General features: G+C 40.8%; 1 protein-coding gene across 1 annotated transcript in view; it reads left to right on the top strand.

The window, feature by feature from the left end:
- The window catches only part of HSD17B12 (hydroxysteroid 17-beta dehydrogenase 12), a 147641-nt gene that overhangs the window by 51949 nt on the left and 72717 nt on the right, over positions 1-22975 (top strand). Inside the window, exons 2-3 of the mRNA XM_090262448.1 lie at positions 7157-7203; positions 12999-13074. Coding sequence (XP_090118574.1) covers positions 7157-7203; positions 12999-13074 — 123 coding nt within the window. The remainder of the gene's footprint in view (positions 1-7156; positions 7204-12998; positions 13075-22975) is intronic.

The following is a 22975-nucleotide window of genomic DNA, read 5'->3' as shown; positions in this document are numbered from 1 at the left end:
TGAAGAGTTGACTCCCTGGACAACATGGTATCTTCTTAATAGTGAGAATCACATTAGTATATTATAAAAATGAGAAATTATTGAATATAAAGGATTTTTTCTGTCCAACAACAAGCTGCTAGCTCTGCTACTATTGTTGGAAGATATGTAGCTTTAAACAAAGAATATATTTTTAAAAGCAAAAGTTGGACAACCCTTGTCCTCATTCTACATGTCTTAATGAACTTTTATAATTGCCTGAAGTTTAGCAGATGGCTTGCTTATGTTTGTATATTATTGCAAACATACTACCTGACCCTGGCTGGTTTGGCTCAGTGGATTGAGCGTCGGCCTGCGAGCTAAGTGTCGCTGGTTCGATCTTCCAGTCAGGGCACATCAGAGAAGGAAAACTCTGACTCCAAAAAACCTCCGCTGCCTTGCGGCATACCTCTTCAGGGGAAAGGCTAAGGGAGTAAACCCCGACAGGAAATCCGGAGCCGGAGTCCCTAAGGCGGTTTGACGTAGTAGTCAACACCGGCAACTCCTGCGGCGCACCTGAAGCCAAGCTGTATTGACTCGTCTTTCCCTTGGACCCTTCAGCTGCGAAGAGAGGGGGGGTCTGCTGCATGGGCAACAGCAGACCCTCCATATCACCCTGCCCAGGCTCTGTAGCTTCAGCTTCACTGGAGAGGACACTCCAGCGTCATCGCAAGATGTCGATTCAACACGGGAGGAGACAGATACCGTGTCACTCCCGAGTTGGACTGCACAGCCATTCTCGGCGGTGCAGATAGACTCTTAAGAAGCTACACCATCGTCTCTCGAGACGGACGGCTGCCGACGACGACTACCTGACATGTGACTTTGAGAACACAGACATACAGACACACAGTAGAGTCATCTGTATTCTTTTGAAAATATGTATATTCTAGCCAAAAATTCTGGATACATTATATGGAGCGACTTCATTATAGTTTTAGTTTTTGAGCATTTTCTTATTAAGGGATTTTTAAGGCCCTGATCTGAGAAATCTGATATTGCCATCAATTCACTGCTGTATTCATATAGGATTTGCTTGCTCCACAGTTGTAGAGAATAAGCACAATAACCTAGGTACAAAAGGCTCTGTAAACAGGTGAGTGGCAGATGGGTTAGGAGAGTGTAAGTTACTGTCCTGGTAAAGTGAAGAACTTTGAGAAACCAGGTTCCCAGAGAAACAGCCTGAGCATTGTGTGTTTAGTGGTTTGTTACACTAAGTGCTGAGCATCATTCATGCATTCAGCACTGAGCACCTACCTTGTGCGTGTCATATAACAAGGAGCCTGGGATACGTATTAAGACATACACCTGGAAGGAAATACAATTCAAAGAAGAGTCGTATGTGCCAGAAGTGCATGTAAAGAGCTGTGGGAGTTTAGAGGAGAGAGAGGTTTTCTTTTGTTCAAAGTGATCTGGAAGTTGGTGGAGCTTGAATAGGCTTTGAAGGAAGAGGAGAGGAGAGGAGGTTCTGGGAATCTTGGAGAGAGCAAAAGGTTTATCACAGATAGAAGGAGGAGAGAATTGGAAGCATTAGAAAATTTATTTTGAAAACTGGTCAACACAGGAGAAGAAACCCAAACATTTATCTTGTGTTCCCATGTAAACTCTGTATCGTTGTTACCAAAAAACTAATACGAGTCACTTCTGTATGGAAATATTGCAGCTAATAAGTGAGAATGGAATGATAGAATTTAAATATTAAATATCACCATTTTGCAATTTCTAATGAAATAGTATACCACCAATGACTGCTAATTAAGAAAAAAAAATAACTGGAAATATGTTTCCTGGTGCAAATATGCAATATTACTTATAAATTACAATTACCAAAAATCAAACATAAATTTGATCAAGTATTTTTAGTCAACCACTAGGGAAAAGAAAGACTTGTTAAATGACATCAGGGGAATGCAGTTAACAAATGCCAGGCTGGGAAAGTATAAACGTGATCCAATATCTTCAACAGATAAGGAGGGGACAGAGAGAGGAAGAAAAAGGAGGGGGAGGAGAAAGAGAGATGGAGATTAAATAGGTACAGATAGATAGGTAGATGGGTAGATAGTAGTTTTAGGACAAATACAAGAAAATCCTACTGTACATCATAAGTTGTTCTCCATAATCTGTAAATGGTTTGGAAAAACTCATAAAGAAGTCTGGGGAGCATCTAATCTTTTGGAGCAGGCAGCTGTGCTCTGAACTTGTAACAAACATGATTTCAGTATTTCAGAGATAAGATGCTATGGTGTAACCTGACCCATTATAATTATCAAATGTTTCTGCTGCCTAAGTGTTTTGAGCTTTTAAGAGGAATATACTTCTCCATAGAAGGAATAGATATTATTCAGTTTTGAAAATAATAATAGATATTATTTAATTTTTTTACTATAATTATTAAAAATTAGTTTATTGAAGTGTAACAAATACAGTAAGTGTGTACAGCTCAGTGAATTTTGTACACACACACACACACAAATCAAGATAGAGAATATTTCCTGTACCCTGAAGTTTCCCTTAATGCCCTTTTTCTGTCATCTACCCCATTATCCAGAAGTAACCAATATCATTGGGGAACACAATTTTCATTGAATTAGATCTGACACTTGCTTTTGACTAACTTTTGACATCTGAATCTAATGATGACCCAGTTTTTCTCTAACACATCAACATTTTAAGGTACAGAATACCCTCCCTTTGTCCCTGAAATCATACAAAATGTACATACAAAGGAAAATAAAGAAAAAGGTTATCTGAGTATACTGTTTATTTAGAGTTATTTTATTCATATAAAGGCTATATATTGTTAATGTAAGTCATATTGTGTACAAGTAGTAAAGTTCTGCCACCAAACATACATATTAAGATATTTTATCTTTTCAAACGACAGGCTAGGAAATGCCAGAATGAGATACTTGAAACAGTCTCCTTCAGGTGGCAGTGCTTTCACAAATTGCTTCATGAGACCCAGTTTTATGTGTAGAAGTGGGAATGTAATGTTCTTTCTGTCAACAAGTGGCTCATGTAGAATGTTTGGATCACCAGGTTTGAGGTCAGATCTTGGAAGTCAATTCAACTCCTCCCAATGCTTCTCACGAGCTCTGCTGTCCCACATACACAGAAAACAGGGATACTTGGTGTATCTGTGTTGCTGACCAAGAAGGAAGCAGACCATTTGAAGGTCAACACAGATGATCCAGTTGTGCTTGTGATATTGCAGCAGATCATTGACTCTCTTTATGTCTTCATATTCTTCCCTAAAACAAACTGAATGGCCAAATGGGACTGCACCAAATAAATTGCCATTGTGGAGGGGACACACTTCAAGCTCCGCTTTGAGCTATTGATGAACAGTCACCATTCAGTTGTGTTATAGATTGGAATTCCCAATTCCTCCATTAAACCATGTATGTTATGGCAAAACACAAATCCACCGTCACTTTGAAAGTACTGCAGAAATGCACTTTCTCTTGATCGAAAGTAGGATACCTTTGCTCCTTTTTCAAGCAAGTTTTTCTCATGCAGTCTTGATGCTAGGAGTTCTGAAGCCTTTCTGGATAGTCCCAAATCTCATGCCAAATCATTCAACTAATGCTGATCAAATCCCTTATGAACTGAGTCATCTTCAATTTCAAAGTCTTCATCGTTGCTGTCACTTAGTTCTTCACCATACTCCTGTTTTTTGAAGAGGGGATTTCAATGAAAACTGGCACTGAATGAGGCACTGGGCATATAGCTGATGGTAGACTAAGATATTCTATTTTACATTTTTTTTTGGTCATATCCTGACATTTTCACTCTACAAAAGTAACAGTCACTTGAATGATCTCTGGGCTCTCGCCAAACCATAGGTATACCAAATGGCAATTTATCTTAAACTCCTGACACACTGCTTGCACTCCTTGTGAGGGGTCCAAGACTTATCTTGATCGCCAAGTTTTACTTTAAAATATGCAAAATCGGCTTGCCTAACAAATGCGCTGATGTTTGTCCTTTGACTGGGAATGGTGAAACTGCCACAGATAGAACAAAATGAATCAAGGTTGTTTAGGCACTTAGGACGAGAAATAACAGAGGCAGACGTGATCTGAAGGAAAGGAAATAAGAACGTATGTGAATAAAAAAATAAATTTGCTAACTCCTTGTATACAGACAATAACTCGGACTACACTTCGGAATACAATTCATTCTACAGAGCGGCACACAACCTCTCACCACACTGTCTCATGTGTAACTGAATAGCCTAGACAAGTATGAACCTGTCGCTGGTCTCCAAGGTCATCCCCCAACCCTCCCCGCGCTTGAGGAAGGTTTGCTCTCAGCCAATAGGAGAGTGCTAGTGCTTCCCTCCATCCAGGCTCAATCCAGCCTAGAGTGGTCACATTAAGATAAGCTGTAGAGGAAATTGAAGACTTCCGGCCAAGATGGAGGCTTAGACGGACACGCTAGGTCTCCCTCTACAACTAGAGAGGAATACAACTACTTCAAAACAAAGGATAACTAGAAATTCCAGAAAATAAAACTACACGGAAGCCCAACATATGAAGTTATAAACCAGCAGCGCTCTTTGGGCAGGTAGGACGAGAGAAAGGGGGCGGAGCTGTTTGCGGTCGCACCTGGGACAGCAGCGGGGAGAACAACCCCGGCTGCAGTCGAACCCCCGGCAGCTCGCGACCCCAACGCTGGGGAAAGCAGCCACCACATCGCCTTGAACAGTGAGGCCCAGGGGGGCGGGAGGACGGATCTCGGTCTCCTAGCGGAATAACTGTGTGAATCCATCTTGGACCCCTGCCCCCAAAGAAAGCGCCACAGGGCTGCGAAATAGGTCGCGGACAGGCACCGGTTGCTGAATTGTGACGCGTACACAGGCACTGCCCCCTACAGCCGGCCCAAGAAAACAAAACGCATCTGTCAAAATGAGGCAGACAACTATAGAAATCCCGGTGGCACAGCTCACCAGGCAACAGATGGAGAACCTGACAGATGAACAGATAAGAAACCTGTCAGAGGCTCAGTTCTGGGCCATTGTTATCAGGTGGCTTACAGAATTCACAAAAGATTTGGAAAAAGATGAGAAAGAAGCGAAAAACACTCATAACGAAAGGAACAAAACCACATATGAGACAGATGGTGAGGAAATAAAATCCAGAGTTCATTTCAACAAACCGGAATATGGAGAAGGAACAAGCAGTCAACCAATGCAGCGAGAGGAAATGGGAAGCAACGATGAGAGGATCAGAAACCTCTGGGACAGCTATAAAAGGCCCAACATAAGAATCATTGGTTTGCCAGAGAGCGAGGAAGATGAACTAGAACTTGAAAAATTGAGTGAAAATATAATAAAGGAGAACTTCCCAGACTTGGGGAAGGAAATAGACTTACAGATCCAGGAAGCACAGAGAGTTCCAAAAAAACTGGACCCAGGGAGAACCACTCCAAGACACATTATAATCAAAATGTCAAAAATTAAAGATAAAGAGAGAATCTTAAAAGCAGCAAGAGAGAAGAAAAGAATCATGTACAAAGGGGTCCCAATTAGACTATCAGCTGACTTCTCAAGGGAGACCCTGCAGGCAAGAAGGGACTGGCAAGAAATATTCAAAGTAATGAAAATCCAAAACCTACAACCACGAATACTCTATCCAGCGAAATTGTCATTCAGAATAGAAGGACAGAGAAAGTGTTTCCAGGACAAAATAAAACTGGAAGAGTTCATTAGATCCAAACCACTGTTATATGAGATGTTAAAGGGACTGGTTTAGAAAAAGGAGGATCAAGACAATGAAATCTAAAATGAAAACTGCATCACAAGAAACAACAGAAGCTAGGGAATTGAAACAAAGGCAAACTAAACAGGCAACGAGACTGGAAAAAGAACTATAGTTACGGGGAACATATTGGGGGGAGGTCAACAGAGAGGGGGAATGGGGAGAGGGAGGGAGATGATATAGGAATTAAGGATCATGGTAGGAGGGAATGGAATAGACAGGTTGAGAAGAACTGTATGCACAACTAATGGACATGATCTAAAAGGGGGGGACAACTGGAGGGAGGCGGGCCACCGCGTGGAGGGGAGCAGAGGGAAGGGAAATTGGCACAAATGCAATATTATAATCAATAAAACACATTAAAAAAAAAAAGATAAGCTGTAGAGAAAAACTTGATGTGATAGAAGAAAACTAACTGCAGTTTTGAAATCAACATGCCTATTTAAGTCTAAAACAGCTGAAAAAATTGAACTCAACAGGAATTATGTTAAAAACTGTTCCCCTGTGTATTCTTTTTTTTTTTTTTTTTTTAATTAATTATTTATTTATTTTATTTTTAGAGAGGGGAAAAGAGAAAGAGAGGGAGAGAAGCATCACTGTGTGGTTGCCTCTTACTCGCGCCCCCAACTGGGGACTTGATGTGCAACCTAGTAATGTGCCCTGACTGGGAATCGAACCGACAACACTTGGCTTGCAGGCTGATGCTCAATCCACTCAGCCACAGCAGCCAGGGCTTTTCCCCTGTGTATTCTATCATCACAGATTAGTTTTGTCTTGTTTTGTTTTGTACCTTCATAAATGGAATCATAACAGCTTGTATAGTTTTATGTCAGGTTTTTTTCACTCAACATAATGACTGAGAGATTTGTTCATGTTTTGCATCTATCAGTAGTTTGTTCTTTTTATTGCTATTTAATATTCCACTCTATGAATATATTTCAGTGTATCAGTACTTAGTCTCCTGTAGCTTATTATTCGTGCATGTTTCCCTACTATGCCTGAATAAAGCTACCATGGACATTCCTACCTCCTGGGAATTTTTAGGTCATAAGGCAGATATATTTTTAATTCTGGACATAACACCAAATAGTTTTTCCAGAATGATCGCACTTTGGAAATACATTGCCACCAAGCAGCGTATGAGAGTTCCAGTTGCTTCATATCCTTGGTGACACTTGATATTGTAGTCTTTTTAATTTTAGCCATTGTGCTAAGTTTTCAGCTTTAAATTTGAAGCACTGGTATTGCGTCAGGGGGTTCAAATTTACATAAAAGTATTACACAGGTCCTCATGTGTCTAATTGTTGGGTGCTAACTGTATGATCAGTTTTTTATTTTAATTCTTAAACTAAACCTTGCTTTTTCTCTTTTCCCAGTTGTCACAGGTAGTACTGATGGAATTGGAAAATCATATGCAGAAGAGGTAGGTCATTTTCAAGACCTTCTTGTCGGTATTAAAAATCTGAAAACAAAATGAGAATAAAACTTTCTACCCTGGCAATTTGAAATTGTAAAAAATTTATAATTTTATTTTATATTGTGTGAGTATGAACAGTCCTTAGTTTCTATTTTTTAATTTTAGTTTTCAATTACAGTTAACATTTAAAATTATTTTATATTAGTTTCAGGTGTACAATTGTATAATTTACTGAGTGATTCTTCTGACAATTTCAGTACCCATCTGGTACCATACATAAGTCATGCAATATTATTAACTATATTCCCTTTGCTGAACTTTACAACCTCATGACTGTTTTGTAATTACCCATTTATACTTCTTAATCCCTTCACCTTTATCACCCAGTCCCCCAAACCCCCTCCGATTTGACAACCTTCAGTTTGTTCTCTGTATGTATGAGTCTGTTTCTATTTTGTTTTTGTTCATTTATTTTGTTTTTTAGATTCCACAATAAGTGAAATTATATGGTATTTGTTGTCCTCTGTCAGACTTATTTTACTTAGCATAATACCCTCTAGATCCATCTATGCTGTTGCAAATGGTAAGATTTCATTCTTTTTCTATGCCTGAGGACTATTTCAGTGTATATATTAATATTACCACATCTTCTTTATCCACTGGTGTATTGATGGGCACTTGGATTGCTTCCATATCTTGGCTGTTGTAAATATTACACTGTAATGAACATAAGGATACATTTATCTTTTGAATTGGTGTTTTGGATTCCTTCAGATATATACCCAGAAATGAACTTATTGGATCATATGGTAGTTCAGTTTTTAATTATTTGAGGTAACTCCATACTTCCTTCCACAGTGACTATACCAATCTGCAATTCCTACCAACAGTGCATGAGGGTTCCCTTTTCTCCATATCTCCTCAATAGTTGTTTGTTGATATAATGATGGTGGCCATTCTGACAGGTGTGAAATGATTTCTCATTGTGGTTTTAATTTGCATCTCTCTGATGATTAGTGGTGTTGAGCATCTTTTCATGTGTATTGTCTATTTGTGTGTCTTCCTTGGAGCAGTGTCTATTCAGGTCCTCTACCCATTTTTTAACTGGATTTTTTTTTTTTTTTTGATGTTGAGTTATATGAGTTCTTTTTAAATTTTGGGCATTAACTCCTTATCAGATGTATCATTGACAAAGATCTTCCATTTGGGATGTTTTGTTAATGTAAAAACTTTTTAGTTTGATGTAGTCCCATTTATTTTTTCCTATGTTTCCCTTGCTTGACTAGATATATCAGAAAAATATTACTAAGAGACTTGTCAGAGAGTTTACTGACTATGTTTTCTTCTAAGAGTTTTATTTATTTTTTGAGTCTTACATTTAAGTCCTTAATCCATTTTGAGTTTATGGTATATATGCTGTATGTGGAGTATATTATGTAAGAAGATGGTCTAGTTTCCCTTCTTCTGCATGTATTAGACAGTCCTTAGTTTTGAACTGTTTTCCAAAAGGTGGATATATTATTATATAGGTTATATTTCCAGGCTAGTTTAAGGCATCATTTTCACAAGAAGGACCAATTGACAGAAAGATATTGGCAGACACAGGCAAAGGATTCAAGTGATCTGCAATGGGATTATAGTATAGGAAACCATAATAGTTTGAAGACCATCATACAAAGAAGGAATCTTGGCAATAGTCTCCAGGCAAGCTTCCCTGCCTTCCAGTTCTGAGAAGGCACCCACAGCCTATAATATTGCCCTGTTATGATGAAGATCTACTGAATCTCATTTGTCATTCCCAAAGGTTTCTTTTTAATAAATCCTCCTTTGTTTTCCCAGATGTTTATTTTGAATATCAAAAGTACAGAAAAGTTGCAAGAAGAATATAATGACCACCCATATACCCATTACCAGGATGCACCAGTTATTAACATTTGCCACATTTAACTTTACTATATGTAATGATAATCTGGCTGGACTGTTTGTGAGTTATCAACATAATAACAATTCACCCCTAAATATTTCAGCCTTTTTTCTAAGACCTAGAATGTTCACCCTTATAATGACAATACAGAGATTATTGTATACATACAATATTATTTATGTAACATACAGCCCATATGCAGATTTCCCAGTTGTCCCCAAAACGTTTCTTATAGCTCTTCCAGATGTGGTTCCACATCCAGTTAAAGATTAATAGGAGACTTCCGGCCAAGATGGAGGCATAGGTAGACATGTTTTGCCTCCTCACACAACCATAAGAAGGATTACAACTAACCTCAAAACAAAAACAACCAGAATGCCAGAAAATTGAACTGTATGGAAGTCCAACAACCAAGGATTTAAAGAAGAAACATTCATCCAGATGGTTAGGTGGGGTAGAGATGTGGAACTAGGGTGCATAGGATGTGGTGTGGTGGCAGCAAAGCAGTGTTGGCAGCCAGAGAAATGGGCAGTCCCACATTCACATGTGGCAGGTAAAAGCCAGGAGGGACACCTGGGGAGCAATCCCAGTGCCAGGCCAGACAGCACAGCCCAGGATTCCAGCACTGGGAAAATAAAGCCTCATAGCTTCTGGCTGTGAAAACCAGTGGCAGTTGGGGTGGTGGAAGAAACTGCCTGTGTCTCAGGAGAGTCCATTTAGAGGCCCCCATAGTCCTAGAATGTATGCAGATCCACCCACTCTGGGAACCACTACTAGGACAACAGCAAGAGAGCATCAGTCGCATATGGGAAGTGGGTGAAGTGACTGGAAAAGTGGCTAGTGTTGAGTAAGTGGCATTATTCCCTCTCTGACCCCTCCGGTACATACAGTGCCACAAAACATTGAAATGGGTCACCCTGCACTGACAAATACCTAAGGCTCTGCCCCTTACAATGTAACAGGTGCTCTAAGAAAAGGAGCTCTACCTAATACATAGAAACAAACACAGGGAGGCTGCCAAATTGAAGAGACAAAGAAATACGGCCCAAATGAAAGAACAGATCAAAACTCTAGAAAAAGAACTAAGTGAAATGGAGATAGCCATTCTATCAGATGCAGAGTTCAAAACACTGGTGATAAAGATGGCAAACACATAAGGGAAGAAATGAAGTCTACACTAAGTGAAATAAAGAAAAATCTGCAGGGAACCAATAATGAAGGGAAGGAAACCATGGTTCAAATCAATGAATTGGAACATAAGGAAGAAATAAATAGTCAACCAGTACAGAATGAAGAAACAATAATAAAAAATTTTAAAAAAGAAAGGAAAAGAAAAAGGAGAGAATAAGAAGACTCTGGGTTATCTCCAAAAGTACCAATATCTGAATCATAGGGATGCCAGAGGAGAAGAGGAAGAGCAAGAAATTGAAAACTTATTTGAAAAAATAATGAAAGAAAATTTTCCTAATTTAGTGAAGGAAATAGACATACAAGTCCGGGAAGCACAGAGAGTCCCAAACTAGTTGGACCCAAAAAGGACCACACAAAGACACATCATAATTAAAATGTCAAAGGTTAAAGATGAGAGAATCTTAAAAGCAGCGAGAAAAGAGAGTTACCTACAAAGGAGTTCCCATAAGATTGTCAGCTGATTCTCAAAAGATACTTCGCAGGCAAGATGGGACTGGCAAGAAGTATTCAAAGTGATGAAAAGCAAAGACCTACAACCAAGATCGCTCTATCCAGCAAAGCTGTCATTTAGAATGGAAGGGCAGATAAGTGCTTCCCAGACAAGGTAAAGCTAAAGGAGTTCTTCATCACCAAGCCACTATTATATGAAATGTTAAAGGGATTTATTTAAGAAAAAGAAGATCAAAACTACGAGCCATAAAATGACAACAAACTCACAACTATGAACAACTGAATCTAAAAAACAAAAACAGACTAAGCAAACAACCAGAACAGGCACAGAATCATAGATATGGAGATATCTGGAGGGAAGGGAAAGAGTGGGGGGAAATGTACAGGGATTAAAAGCATTAATTGATAGGTACAAAAAGACAGGGTGATGTTAAGAATAGTATAGGAAATCGGGAAGCCAAAGAACTTATATGCACGACCCATTGACATGAATTAAAGGGGTGATTGTTGGAGGTGTGGGGGGTACCGGGAAGAGGGGGCCGAAGGGAAAAAATTGGGACAACTGTTAGCATAATCAATAAAATATACTTAGAAATTTAAAGAAAGGTTAATTTATTGCATTTAGCTGGCATGTTCTCTTGACTGGAAGGGTTCCCTAGCCTCTGTGTGTGTGTGTGTGTGTGTGTGTGTGTGTGTGTGTGTGTGTCTAACAGTGGCATTTTTGAAAACTCCAGGCCACTTGTTTTATAAAAGGTTTCTCAATTTGGATTTGTCTGATTGTTTCTTCATGATTAGATTCAGGTTAAGCAGGTCCTATTGTATCCTGACTTTGTCTTATCAGGAGGAACAAGAAGTCCAGTTGTTTCATTGTTGATTACATTAAAATAGATCATTTATGAAAATACTGCTCACCATAATTCCTCATTATAAAGGTACCTTTTCCCTTTGTAATTAATAAGGAATATGTGGGGTGGTACTTTAAGAATGTGAATATACCATTTACCAATAATTTTTCACCCAATGGTTCTAACATCCATTGACAATTTTTTGCCTAAATTAGTTATTACCATGGTGCTTTAAAAATGGTGATTTTCTAATAATATCTTTCCTTCAACACTTATTATATGCTTGTTCTCTTTAAATAAAAACTTTTCTTTATCCTTCCTCCTCTGTTAATTAAAAAAAACCAAACCTATGAGTTTGGACTCGTGGGTTCATTAGAGGTTGTATAGCAGAGTAATTTAACAAATTATTGCCAACCTTTGTTATTTCATTTTTAAAAATGTTCTAGCCCTCACTGGTGTGACTCAGTGGGTTGGGCGCCATCCTGAAAACTGAAAGATTGCTGGTTCGATTCCGGCCTGAGCACATGCCTGGGTTGTGGGCCAGGTCCCCAGCTGGAGGCGTGCAAGAGGCAACTGGTTGATATTTCTCTCTCACAAAGATATTCTCTCCCTTGTTATCTCCCTCTCTTCCCATCTCTCTAAAAAAATAAATAAATAGAAGCTCTATATCTTCTCATTTGCAATACCACTTTTTACTTAATGAAAACCAACTTTAGGATTTAAGACTGGAATATTAGTTTAGTAAATTACTAATAGTTTATAGCAGTTAGTTTATTGCTCATTTATATACTGTCTGGAATAGAAATCACATTCCTGTAAATCTTATTCATTCTGTGCAGCACTGACACAGTGCTAGGTAAGTACGTAGAAGGTGCTCCTCAGGAAATTCCTTATTAGTTTCTCCAGGTAACTGTCTTAGTTTGCCTTCGTTGTCCATAAAGTATAATGCTTAAATACAAATTTTAAAATTGATTCTATTTTTAGGAATTCCTACTATCTTAGCTATAGTTTTCTTTCCATTCCTCCAGTCTTTATGTATACTGTCTGAATACAAACTATTTTAAAGTTAATTTTTAAATTATAGAAGTGATAGATAATTATAATTAAAAAGACTCCAACTATATAGATGGATACGAAATGAAAAGTAACAGTGTTATTTCTTCTAAAACCCTTTGTCATTTATACTAGCTCAATTTAGAATGTTAACCCTTCAGGGAATCCTCTTGTAAAGTCTTCATTTTGGATTGCCCATTCATTATACTTGGGTTTACTTTTTAATTTGGATTATCATATGGTCAGGTTTTCTTAAAATGAGAATATATATAATTTCTGTTTTCAAATGAAATGCACAGGAGTGATTTGACTGTTTGATGTCTCTTTTCCTGTTTCAGTTAGCAAAACATGGGATGAAGATTGTCCTTATCAGCAGGTCACAGGACAAACTGAACCAGGTTTCCAGTGAAATAAGTAAGTTCTCACATCACCCTCCCCTGTCCTTATGATTATGATTAGGAAATGAATACAAAAGCTTCTTTTTTTATTGTGTTAACAATCTATTTTAAAGGTGGATCGTCAGTTTTTTCAGATTAATATAGGGCTTTTGTATTTGCTTAAAGTGTCTTTTACTGACTCTTTTAGATAGGACTCAAATTCTCCATTTTATCATGTTTGTTCTACTTGTGCCTTTTCTGTTGCTTCATTTTAATATTCTTGTGTGTTCTTTCACTCTGACTTTATTCTCTAAAGTATGGATCATATATGATTGAGGAAAAATACAAAAGGTAACAGATATACGCATGACAGGGAAACTATTTTGAACTTTCTTCATGGTCAGCTGTGCTTGAGACCTGAATTATATTATGGCAAAGACCTTTGAAACTGACATCTGATTAACCAACCAGATAGATAAAGCAGTGCTATCCGTTTCCTGGGTAAAAGTTACTGACCGGTGTTCCCAGAATGGGGACTGTGGCCAGTAGCCTTCTCACAACGACACTTGTGCATCTGCAAGTCATTATTTTCTTACTGAGAGTGAGTTGTGTTTGTTCCCAAACTCACTTATTCTGGGTACATTGGTTATTCAATAATTCTGTAAACCGATGCAATCTTGGTGTAAGAAGGGGAGTTATTCCTACAAAAACAAGTTGAATGCTCTGAAAAAAAGTAAGAAAAGTCAGTTTTTTTCAGAAATTGGCTGTGGAACTAGGGGCTAACAAGACAAGTGTAAAATATGGGAAAAGTACTATAAAAAGTAAGAAGGAATTTGCTCTCTGGTTATTTCATGTGTGCTGCAGCTTGTGCCGCATTTTAGAACAACTGGAACTGCCATGTGTTCAGTGATGCATCATGGATGTGGTTTGTGCAAGAAAGACTGGCATTCCAGGCAGCAGATCTAAACTCAGAGATAGGCGGGGCCTCACACACACGGTTGGTGACTGAACTGTGCTTACACATGGTTTACATTAAAATGAAGTGGTTACAATGAGTATTTATCATTTTGTAGGATTCCTTGCTTTTAACTGATTCCTCTAAGTGCCCAACTGACAAACTCCCCCAATTCTTTGAGAAGAGGGGATTTCTACTGTATTTTATTATTTTTCCCCCACGTTTATTGAGACATAATTAACTATCAAGTTAGGCAGGTTTAAGATGTGCAATGTACTGTACTTTTATTAACATGACCACCCATTACTAACACTTATATAGTGCTTTATTATTTATTTATTCTATCACATTTATTATCGCCCTGGTCCTTCAGGCATCCTTGTGAGGTATATATTTTTGTTATTTCTTTATGGACCATAGCTCATCCTACTGCACAAATTGTACACAGATGCACTTAATTTTTTTGTGAAAATGATCTTTATAGATTCCTAATACTAAGTTTGTTAAATTACTTTTAACCCTGCTGAGAGCGCAGATCTTGACAAAGGTGAGCGTGTGGTATATAGATACACAAGAAGTCTTTGGCATTTCAGGATTTTAACTTTCAAGGTCCGACTGTGTAAATGTCACCCTGAAGGTCCAAGACAACAGTATTTTGCAGTTTTGCTGAGGTGTGAGTTTGAATGAAGCTGTGACGCTAATGAGCCTGAGGTGTAGTTACTTAGATAGTAGGTGAACTGAGCGTACTACCTGGATCTTAGAGTACTGTTTCTTCCTTAATTACTTGTAGCCATGTGTGTAAGTCTTACAGTGAGAAAATGTGGTATATGTACGCAGATGAAAAATTGGCTGTTAATGAGAGCATCTACTAGCTGCCAAAAGTAAAGGTTCACATGCAGAAAATAGAAGCTTTTGGTTAAATAAAACGCTGTATTTTGAAATGCTGTGATATGAATGAATTCACCATCTGCTTGGTACAGAAACAAGAAAAGCTACCTCATGCCACTCTTTCAACAAGTGCTCCAGCCTGTATAAAAATTGCCGAACAAGTCAGAAGATATAGTTTAATAATGTTTGGGAATTTGGTTAACTTATGATAGAAAAGAACATGTGACTGTGGGCAGAAATGTGATTCTAGAGTAAGACAGGATCCTGTTCAAACATTTGCATGATGGAACAGATGGTAAAGGCACTGCTTTGACCTTTATTATAAGAAAAGAGTTTCTTTCCCCCTTATTGAAAAATTTGAAAAATACCTTTTCTGTGAATAGTATAAATTTACCGGAAGAGGCGATATCAACAGACCAGGTCGTTTGCTCTAAGCTGAGGAAATCCACAGAGGAGATTTATAAACTTGGTCAGGTTTTCAACTCAGGTGCAAATCATCTCTTTGGGAGGATAAGGTTTTCCTGAACGTATCTCTTCCAGGAGAAGAAAGGACCAGAATTTAATGTTGACAGACAGACTACCTCTGTTTATGCTCCCAACGCATCTGCATTGAATGCCTGTGTACCAGCTGCTGTGCAGGGCCGTCCGGGTACAGCGGCGAACATGAGGGACGCAGTCCTCGCCCTCACAGGCTTCATATGCTAGTGGAGGAGACTGGGGAAACAAATAGGCCCCAAAACACAAACAAACAAAACAAAAACAGACGAAGAAATAATGGCCATTTGTAGTAGGTACGATGAAGGAAGCAGAGGAGGAGCTAGAGAGAGAAAATGGAGAGGCTTTTCTTTCTTTCTTTTTTTTTTTTTGGTAGCAACATGGCGACTTTTATGATTGGTGGGGTATTAAAGGACCAGGCTAACACCTCTTGCTCATATAATTATAGTCTAGTTATGGAGCTGGAGCCTTGGTGAAGGGAACATCCACTGGGCCGTCTCAGAGTGTTGTGGTGGAGGGGTTGTGTGTGCAAGTTACACGTGACAAATCCACTCCAACATTCCTGTTCCTTAAGCTCCTGGACCCCTGCCTCTGCATTATGCCGGGCAAGTTCTGACTTCCCAATTGTCTTAAATGTAGGCTATTATCGGGTCCAAGTTTTAGTCAGCCAACCAAGGTAACTCACAGAGCCCCTTCCAGTTATATAAGCTAACTATTAAACCCTGAATCTCTAAGTGACTCAGAAGACAAGTGGCCCAATCTGGCATTATATTCTGTTTTCCTTGGTCTAACACTCTTTGAATCCATTCTCACACAGATGTCCCAGGTTTCTACCAATAAAAAATAGCAAAATTTGCTGTTGTTTTTGTGTGTAAGTTATTACTTTGTGGATCCGACTTTTATTTGTTTCCTGGAGAATGCTGTGCTATAACCCTGTTACTGGTGGCAGTAGGGATGGTCCACTTGGGAAGTGGAATTCTCTGGCAGGAAAACCACTCTTAGTGTTATGGTGAGGTTATTACAGGTCCTTGAAGCCAGGGAGAGCTAACCTCTTTCGACACAGGAGAGCAGGCTATCTCTAGTTCCACCAGCAAGGGAGGCTCAGAGTAGCTTGGGGGTTCGGGATTCTCAGCTTCAGCTGTGTCCCCCCAGATGTCCCTGCTCTAAGTCTCAGGGTCTCACTCTTTCTCATTCTGCAATTTCACTTTCCCACATGAAACACGGTAAGTCTGGAATTCAACTTACCTTGTAATTCTGCAACTGGCACGGTTAAATCTGACGTTAGCCAGGTGAGCTCTGTAGCTATTAGACATAAAAGTTTTTATTAGAGCTACCATAAAAATTCTCTGTTTCTCTGGTCATAAATGTGAGCTGAAAGTTTAAAGACCCGAGCTTATCATTTTCTTTTGGTAAGCGTTCCCGTGCATTCAGAGGAAGCCCTGCCATACCACACAGTCTTTGTGCTTATTTCTGCCAAACTCAAATGTAGCGGCCATTTACTTGGTTTCTTAAGGCATTTACTTTTTTCAGGAGATACTTCATTATAATGAGCAATCAGCATTTATTTGCTTAATGGTGATGCTACTGCATCGTGGCTCAAATCATAGCAATACAAAAGTCCTCCTAAGTTCATTTTTAGGGATCCCACTCTGATACCATTTTCTGTACCAGTCAGAGTTCAGTCAGGTAGCAAGTTTAGCAAGTTAGTTTAACTAAGGCTAACTTGTCTCCTCTGGTCCAGCAATTAAACTCACTCCAGTGGGGTAAGCTCATTGCTCCTTCCCTATCTGCCTGAAAGAAGAAAGGAGGAGATTGTAAAGGAAACCGTGTGCTCATAGAAGAAAATAGAGGACATCTCCTTGCTCCTCTCCCCTCCTCATGCTCCACTGTCTTTATGTAGACTTGGGGATTCTATGCCTTCAGAAGCAATTCCTCTTGAGTGCAGAGGACAGCCTACTCATCAGTCAAAGTTCTTCAGAGAAAAAATTAAAAGGATTATATACAAATTAGTAGGGAATGAAATGTTTTGCCCCAGTGGATAAGTGCTTTTTCAGGATTGACTTGCTTTGATGAATTTATAGTACTTTGTAAGGGTACCTGTCACCCATTGAATTAAGACAAGGTGAAAGTCTTCACACATATAATAGACTTATTTTATTATCATTATTAGCCAAGGTCATTAATATATTAAGTATTTTTGTCAGTTTTGATTTGAACTCTGAGCTGAGTTTTTACTTGCAGTAAAGCACAATGTAAAGGAGACTAGCTTCCAAAAGAACTTAAATTGATTTGAAAAATATGTATAGAGATGGTGCTATTTACAGTCATATTATTAAGTGGTAAATCTGATTGCATACAGTTCAAACAGCTTCGATTTAAAAAAAACACACATTGCTGTCTTTTATTTATGTTTCTCTTTTTTGTAACTTATCTCAGGTATAAAGCTTTAGGATGGCCCTGTAATTCTGTGACTTTCTCTCTTAAAATGCAAAGCTTTTAGAAATGTAAAGTTTACTGGTTTATAGATAAGAGAGGAATAGGGTAAGGAAAGAAATAACAGTTTTACTTTTTCTATGCTATTACTGTCTTTACATTCCTCGTGCGTTGCCTATATCGGCGGCTTCCTGAATGCTTCTGCACAGGTTTAGCCAATAGGTGTTGGCACAGTGGCGGGCGGTCTTCTGGACTTTGTTCCTGGCAGCCCGTAGAGCTTGAAGTGTACTGGGAGTGGGCGTGAACTTGTAAGCCAGTAGGGCCTTCCTCTTAGCCTCGATCACGGGTTCCATTTCTTCCCAGTGAGCCTCGTACCAGTCAGCGTTCTTCCGCTCTTTCTTCCCGTAAGCAATAATGGCGGAGTTGTATATGGCGTCACGGAGACGTGGCCAATTGGATTCGATAATGTCATCTGCCGCCACTCCCTCGCCGAGTGCATCTTCCATCCTGTTGATGAATTGCTGGGTCTTAACTGGGTTGCTGGCACAACTGGTGTTGATGCGTGGGCGACCCTTCATCTTGGAGTGGTGCAACCTCTTCGGCATTATGCGCACTTTGCTTACCACGAGGGCATGGTCCGTGTCGCAGTCTGCACTGTGGTAGCTGCGGGTGAGGAGGGTGCTGCCAATATCCGTTCTTCTGGTGATGACGAGGTCAAGCTGGTGCCAATGGCGGGAGCGGGGGTGCCTCCATGACACCTGGTGTATCTCTTTGCACTTGAAGAATGTGTTTGTCACGCACAGGCCGTGGTGACACGAAAGCTCAAGCAGTCGCTGACCATTCTCATTGATCTTTCCTCTCCCAAAGTTTCTAAGGCAGGTGGGCCAGGCCATGTGGTCGGCTCCTACTCTTGCATTGAAGTCTCCAAGGAGATAGAGAGCGTCACTTCTGGGGATCTTGGATAACGCTTCGTCCAGTGCATGGTAGAACTGTTCTTTCTCTTCGATGGTGGCGCAGAGGGTTGGGGCGTACGCGCTAAGAATGCTGACTGGGCCGAAAGTTGTTGACAATCAGAGGGTAAGTAATCTCTCTGTGCCTCCTGTGGGTGGCTCTATGGAGTTAACAAGCGTGTTCTTCACAGCGAACCCAACACCGTGCTGTCTTGGTTGGTCCAGAGACTTCCCTTGCCAGTAGAAGGTATAGTTGGTTTCTCTGAGGAATGTATGAGGGTATCAAGAAGGCAACAGGCCCAATCCCCTCCAAGATCGCCCCCCCTTAAGTCCAAGACAGGTGAGGTCATCACTGACCAGGAACAGCAAATGCTGCGGTGGACCGAGCACTACCTTGAGCTGTACGCAACGAAGAACACCGTAACAGACACTGCTCTTAACGCCATCCCAGACCTACCAGTCATGGAGGAGCTAGACATCCCACCTACTGCGGCAGAGCTCAGCAAAGCCATCGACCGCCTCGCTTGCGGGAAAGCACCAGGAAGCGACGGAATCCCTCCAGAAATCCTAAAGAGCGGGAAACCAGTCCTGCTACAGCCGCTCCACCATCTACTCTGTCTCTGCTGGAAGGAGGGTTACATCCCCCAGGATATGAGAGACGCCAACATTATCACCATGTACAAGAACAAAGGAGACCGCAGCGACTGCAACAACTACCGTGGCATCTCTCTCCTCAGCGTCGTCGGCAAAGTATTCGCCCGGGTCGCTCTTGCCCGCCTGCAGAGCCTTGCTTCCCGCGTCTACCCAGAGTCCCAGTGTGGCTTCAGAGCTGGCCGATCAACAGTGGACATGATCTTCTCCCTACGCCAGCTGCAGGAGAAGTGTCACGAGCAGCATAAACCACTCTACCTCGCCTTTATTGACCTCACGAAGGCGTTTGATCTGGTCAGTCGAAGCGGACTCTTCAGCTTGCTACGGAAGATTGGCTGTCCACCACATCTGCTTGCCGTGGTCATGTCCTTTCACGACAACATGCACAGCACGGTGTCCTACAACGGCGCAACCTCTGAGGCCTTCCCAGTCAGCAGCGGAGTAAAGCAGGGCTGCGTCCTCGCGCCTACGCTGTTTGGAATCTTCTTCTCCATGCTCCTCCAATACGCCTTTAAGGACTGCAGCGAGGGTGTCTTCATTCACACCAGATCCGATGGCAAGCTCTACAACCTGGCCCGTCTACGAGCCAAGACCAAAGTCAAAGAGGTGCTCATCCGTGAGATGCTCTTCGCCGACGACGCAGCTTTGACATCACACTCTGAAGAGGGACTCCAGCAGCTAGTCACTTGCCTTTCCCACGCATGCAAGGAGTTCGGACTAGCCATCAGCCTGACGAAGACGAATGTTATGGCTCAAGGCACGGGGACTCCCCCATGCATTACCATCGACGGATACACCCTGGAGGTTGTCAACGACTTCACTTACCTCGGGTCCACCATCTCGAGCTCTCTGTCAGTCGACTTGGAGGTCAACCGGAGAATCGCCAGGGCAGCCACAGTTATGGCCAGACTGAACCGGCGAGCGTGGAACAATTCCAGCCTCACTGAGAAAACCAGACTGTGCATCTACCAAGCCTGCGTGCTCAGCACTCTCCTCTATGGCAGCGAGACGTGGACCACCTACGCAAGGCACGAAAGGAAACTCAACAGCTTCCACATGAGGTGCCTGCGATGCGTCCTGCATGTCGCCTGGCAGGATAAGGTCCCCAACACCGAGGTGCTGAAGCGAGCCAATATGAGCAGTTTGCATGCAGTTCTTAGCGAGAGACGCCTCAGGTGGCTCGGACATGTCAAAAGAATGGATGCAGGCCGTATCCCCAAAGACCTCCTCTACGGCGAGCTAGCAGAAGGCAAGAGGATGAGAGGGCGCCCAAAACTGCGGTTCAAAGACATCTGCAAAAAGGACATGACACAATGCTCCATCAATCTCAACACATGGGAAGTTCAAGCAGACGACCGCCTAGCCTGGAGGCTCGCGGTCAGGCAAGGTACGTCACGCGCAGAGGCTGCGCGCAACGAGGAGGCGGTCCAGAAAAGATCGAGGCGGAAGCAGCGTCAGCAGCAGCAACAACGGCCATCTGCCTTCACCTGTACCAAGTGCGGCAGGGATTGTCACTCCCGAGTCGGACTGCACAGCCATTCTCGGCGGTGCAGATAGACTCTCGGGAAGCTACGCCATCGTCTCTCGAGACGGACGGCTGCCGACGACGACGACTGTCTTTACATTTACTTTATGATCAAATCTGTGCAGTTACAATGTAGATTTGACCCAATAAGTTTGTCCCACAATTTTCCAATGAAGTATCATTAATATAATGCTTTATGTTTAGCCTGTTTCATTTGCATAAGGACAATGCATTAGTGACCACATAAAGACCTTTTTTATTTTATGTTTAATAAAACTAGAACTTCATGATATTAGGAGTAGAGAGTTAATCTTATGCGGCCCTAGTCATGTATATTTTTCTATCACTTCTATAGTACCAGAAATATCTTTATTGCCCTTGGAGTTCACATAGTCCAAGGTAAGGAACCAGAAACCATCTAGTTTGCCTCTACTGGCATTGCTTATAGTATTTAAGACTATAGAGTATTCTTTTACTCCAAAACTCCCAAATTTGTCAATGTTGCAGGCTTTCCATAAAGTGATGTTTTTTACTACCTATAAAAGTGAGACTTCCCAAGCCATAGAAATACCAGTAAGAGTTTCCTGGGAGGCTTTTGAAGCAGTTTCCACAAAATGGAGTACAACCCTTGTTCCTGCCTAGTGGGTTTGTCATGCCTGATTAATGAGATTTACCGGTAAATGAAACATTTCTGGCATGGTCATGGTTACAAATTTGTTTTCTCTAATTATATCCCAGTAGGGAGAAGGATAGATTCTTATTGTGCCTATGCAAATAATTACATTGCCATGTAAAGTAAAAAAAACTCAGTAAAGACATGTTATATAATATTTGACCATTGTTCTGATTAGTTTTGCAGACAAGGCCAATCAACGTGTTCTATTTTCTATGCAATTACTGTCTTTACATTTACCTTATGATTTACTAGTTTATGTTGCAATTACTTTTGCTGCATAACAAGCTACCTCAAACTTATTCATGTAAAATAACAACTATTTTAGATGCTCATAAATTCTGCTGGACAGGGATTTTGTCAGGACCCAGGGACAACTCATTTGCTCCTCACGGCATTACTGAGGTCACTCACTGATCCTCCGCTGATGGATAGTCTGGTCTGGAAAATCTGAGATGGCTTCTCTCACAGGCTGGTGCAATGGCAGGAATGCCTGGGAGGCTGGAACTATTCGGTGACTTGAATACCTACATGTAGCTTCTCTAGCATGGCCATCTCAGGGTAGTTGGACTTCCCAAATGGTAACTGTCTTCCTCAGAGTGAATGTTCCAAGAGAACCAGGCAGAAGCTGATTTTTTTGTGACCAACTCTCAGAATTCATGTCATGTTCCTTTTGCCATACTCTGTTGGTCAAAGCAGTCATGAGCCTGCCCAGATTCTAGGAGAGAGGAAAAGACTACACCTCTTGATGGGGGAGTGATTTGGTAACTGGAGAATATGTGGGAAAGGAGATATTTTTAAAAAATAAAATCTACATTTGAAAAATACAATCTGCCATACTTTATTAGCTATATTAAAGTTTCCATAATAATATTATCCTAAATTCAGAGGGATCAGTAGGAACAACATACCATTCAAAGGATGTATTATTTTAATTTGTTCAAATATAGCCAGACACAATGAGGGTTAGTAAAAATTAAGGAGAAAGAAAAGATGTTTCCTCTAAACCACTACTAAATTTTCCTCATTGGTCCCACTTAGTCTTGCAAAATTAATTCTTGTTGCATTGGATCTTGTGTCAGCAGCAGGCTTTTACAGCATCTGATTTTCAAAAAGAGAGTCCTGTAAATTCAGTCTGTTTCCTGTTGCAATCGTCTGATGGTCTGCTTTTGGTGGCCGTGTTGGGTTACACTGGGAAGGAAGCCTGACGCGTGAGTTGATTCTCTGCAGCATCAGTGATAGCCAGGAGTACTGATACAGGCCTATACTCCGGCGGTTATTCTTTGGATGTTTCTTCCTAAAGACTCAATTTTCCAATTTATGAGTGAGGCATTTTGGCAAACTTGAAGGAAAAGTAGAAACCACCTG

The sequence above is a fragment of the Furipterus horrens genome, unplaced genomic scaffold (genome assembly GCF_987537825.1).
Source record: "Furipterus horrens unplaced genomic scaffold, mFurHor1.1.pri manual_scaffold_2, whole genome shotgun sequence".
NCBI lineage: Eukaryota > Metazoa > Chordata > Mammalia > Chiroptera > Furipteridae > Furipterus > Furipterus horrens.
Note: the sequence above shows the minus strand (reverse complement) of the source record. Positions and strands in the feature narration are given on the sequence as shown.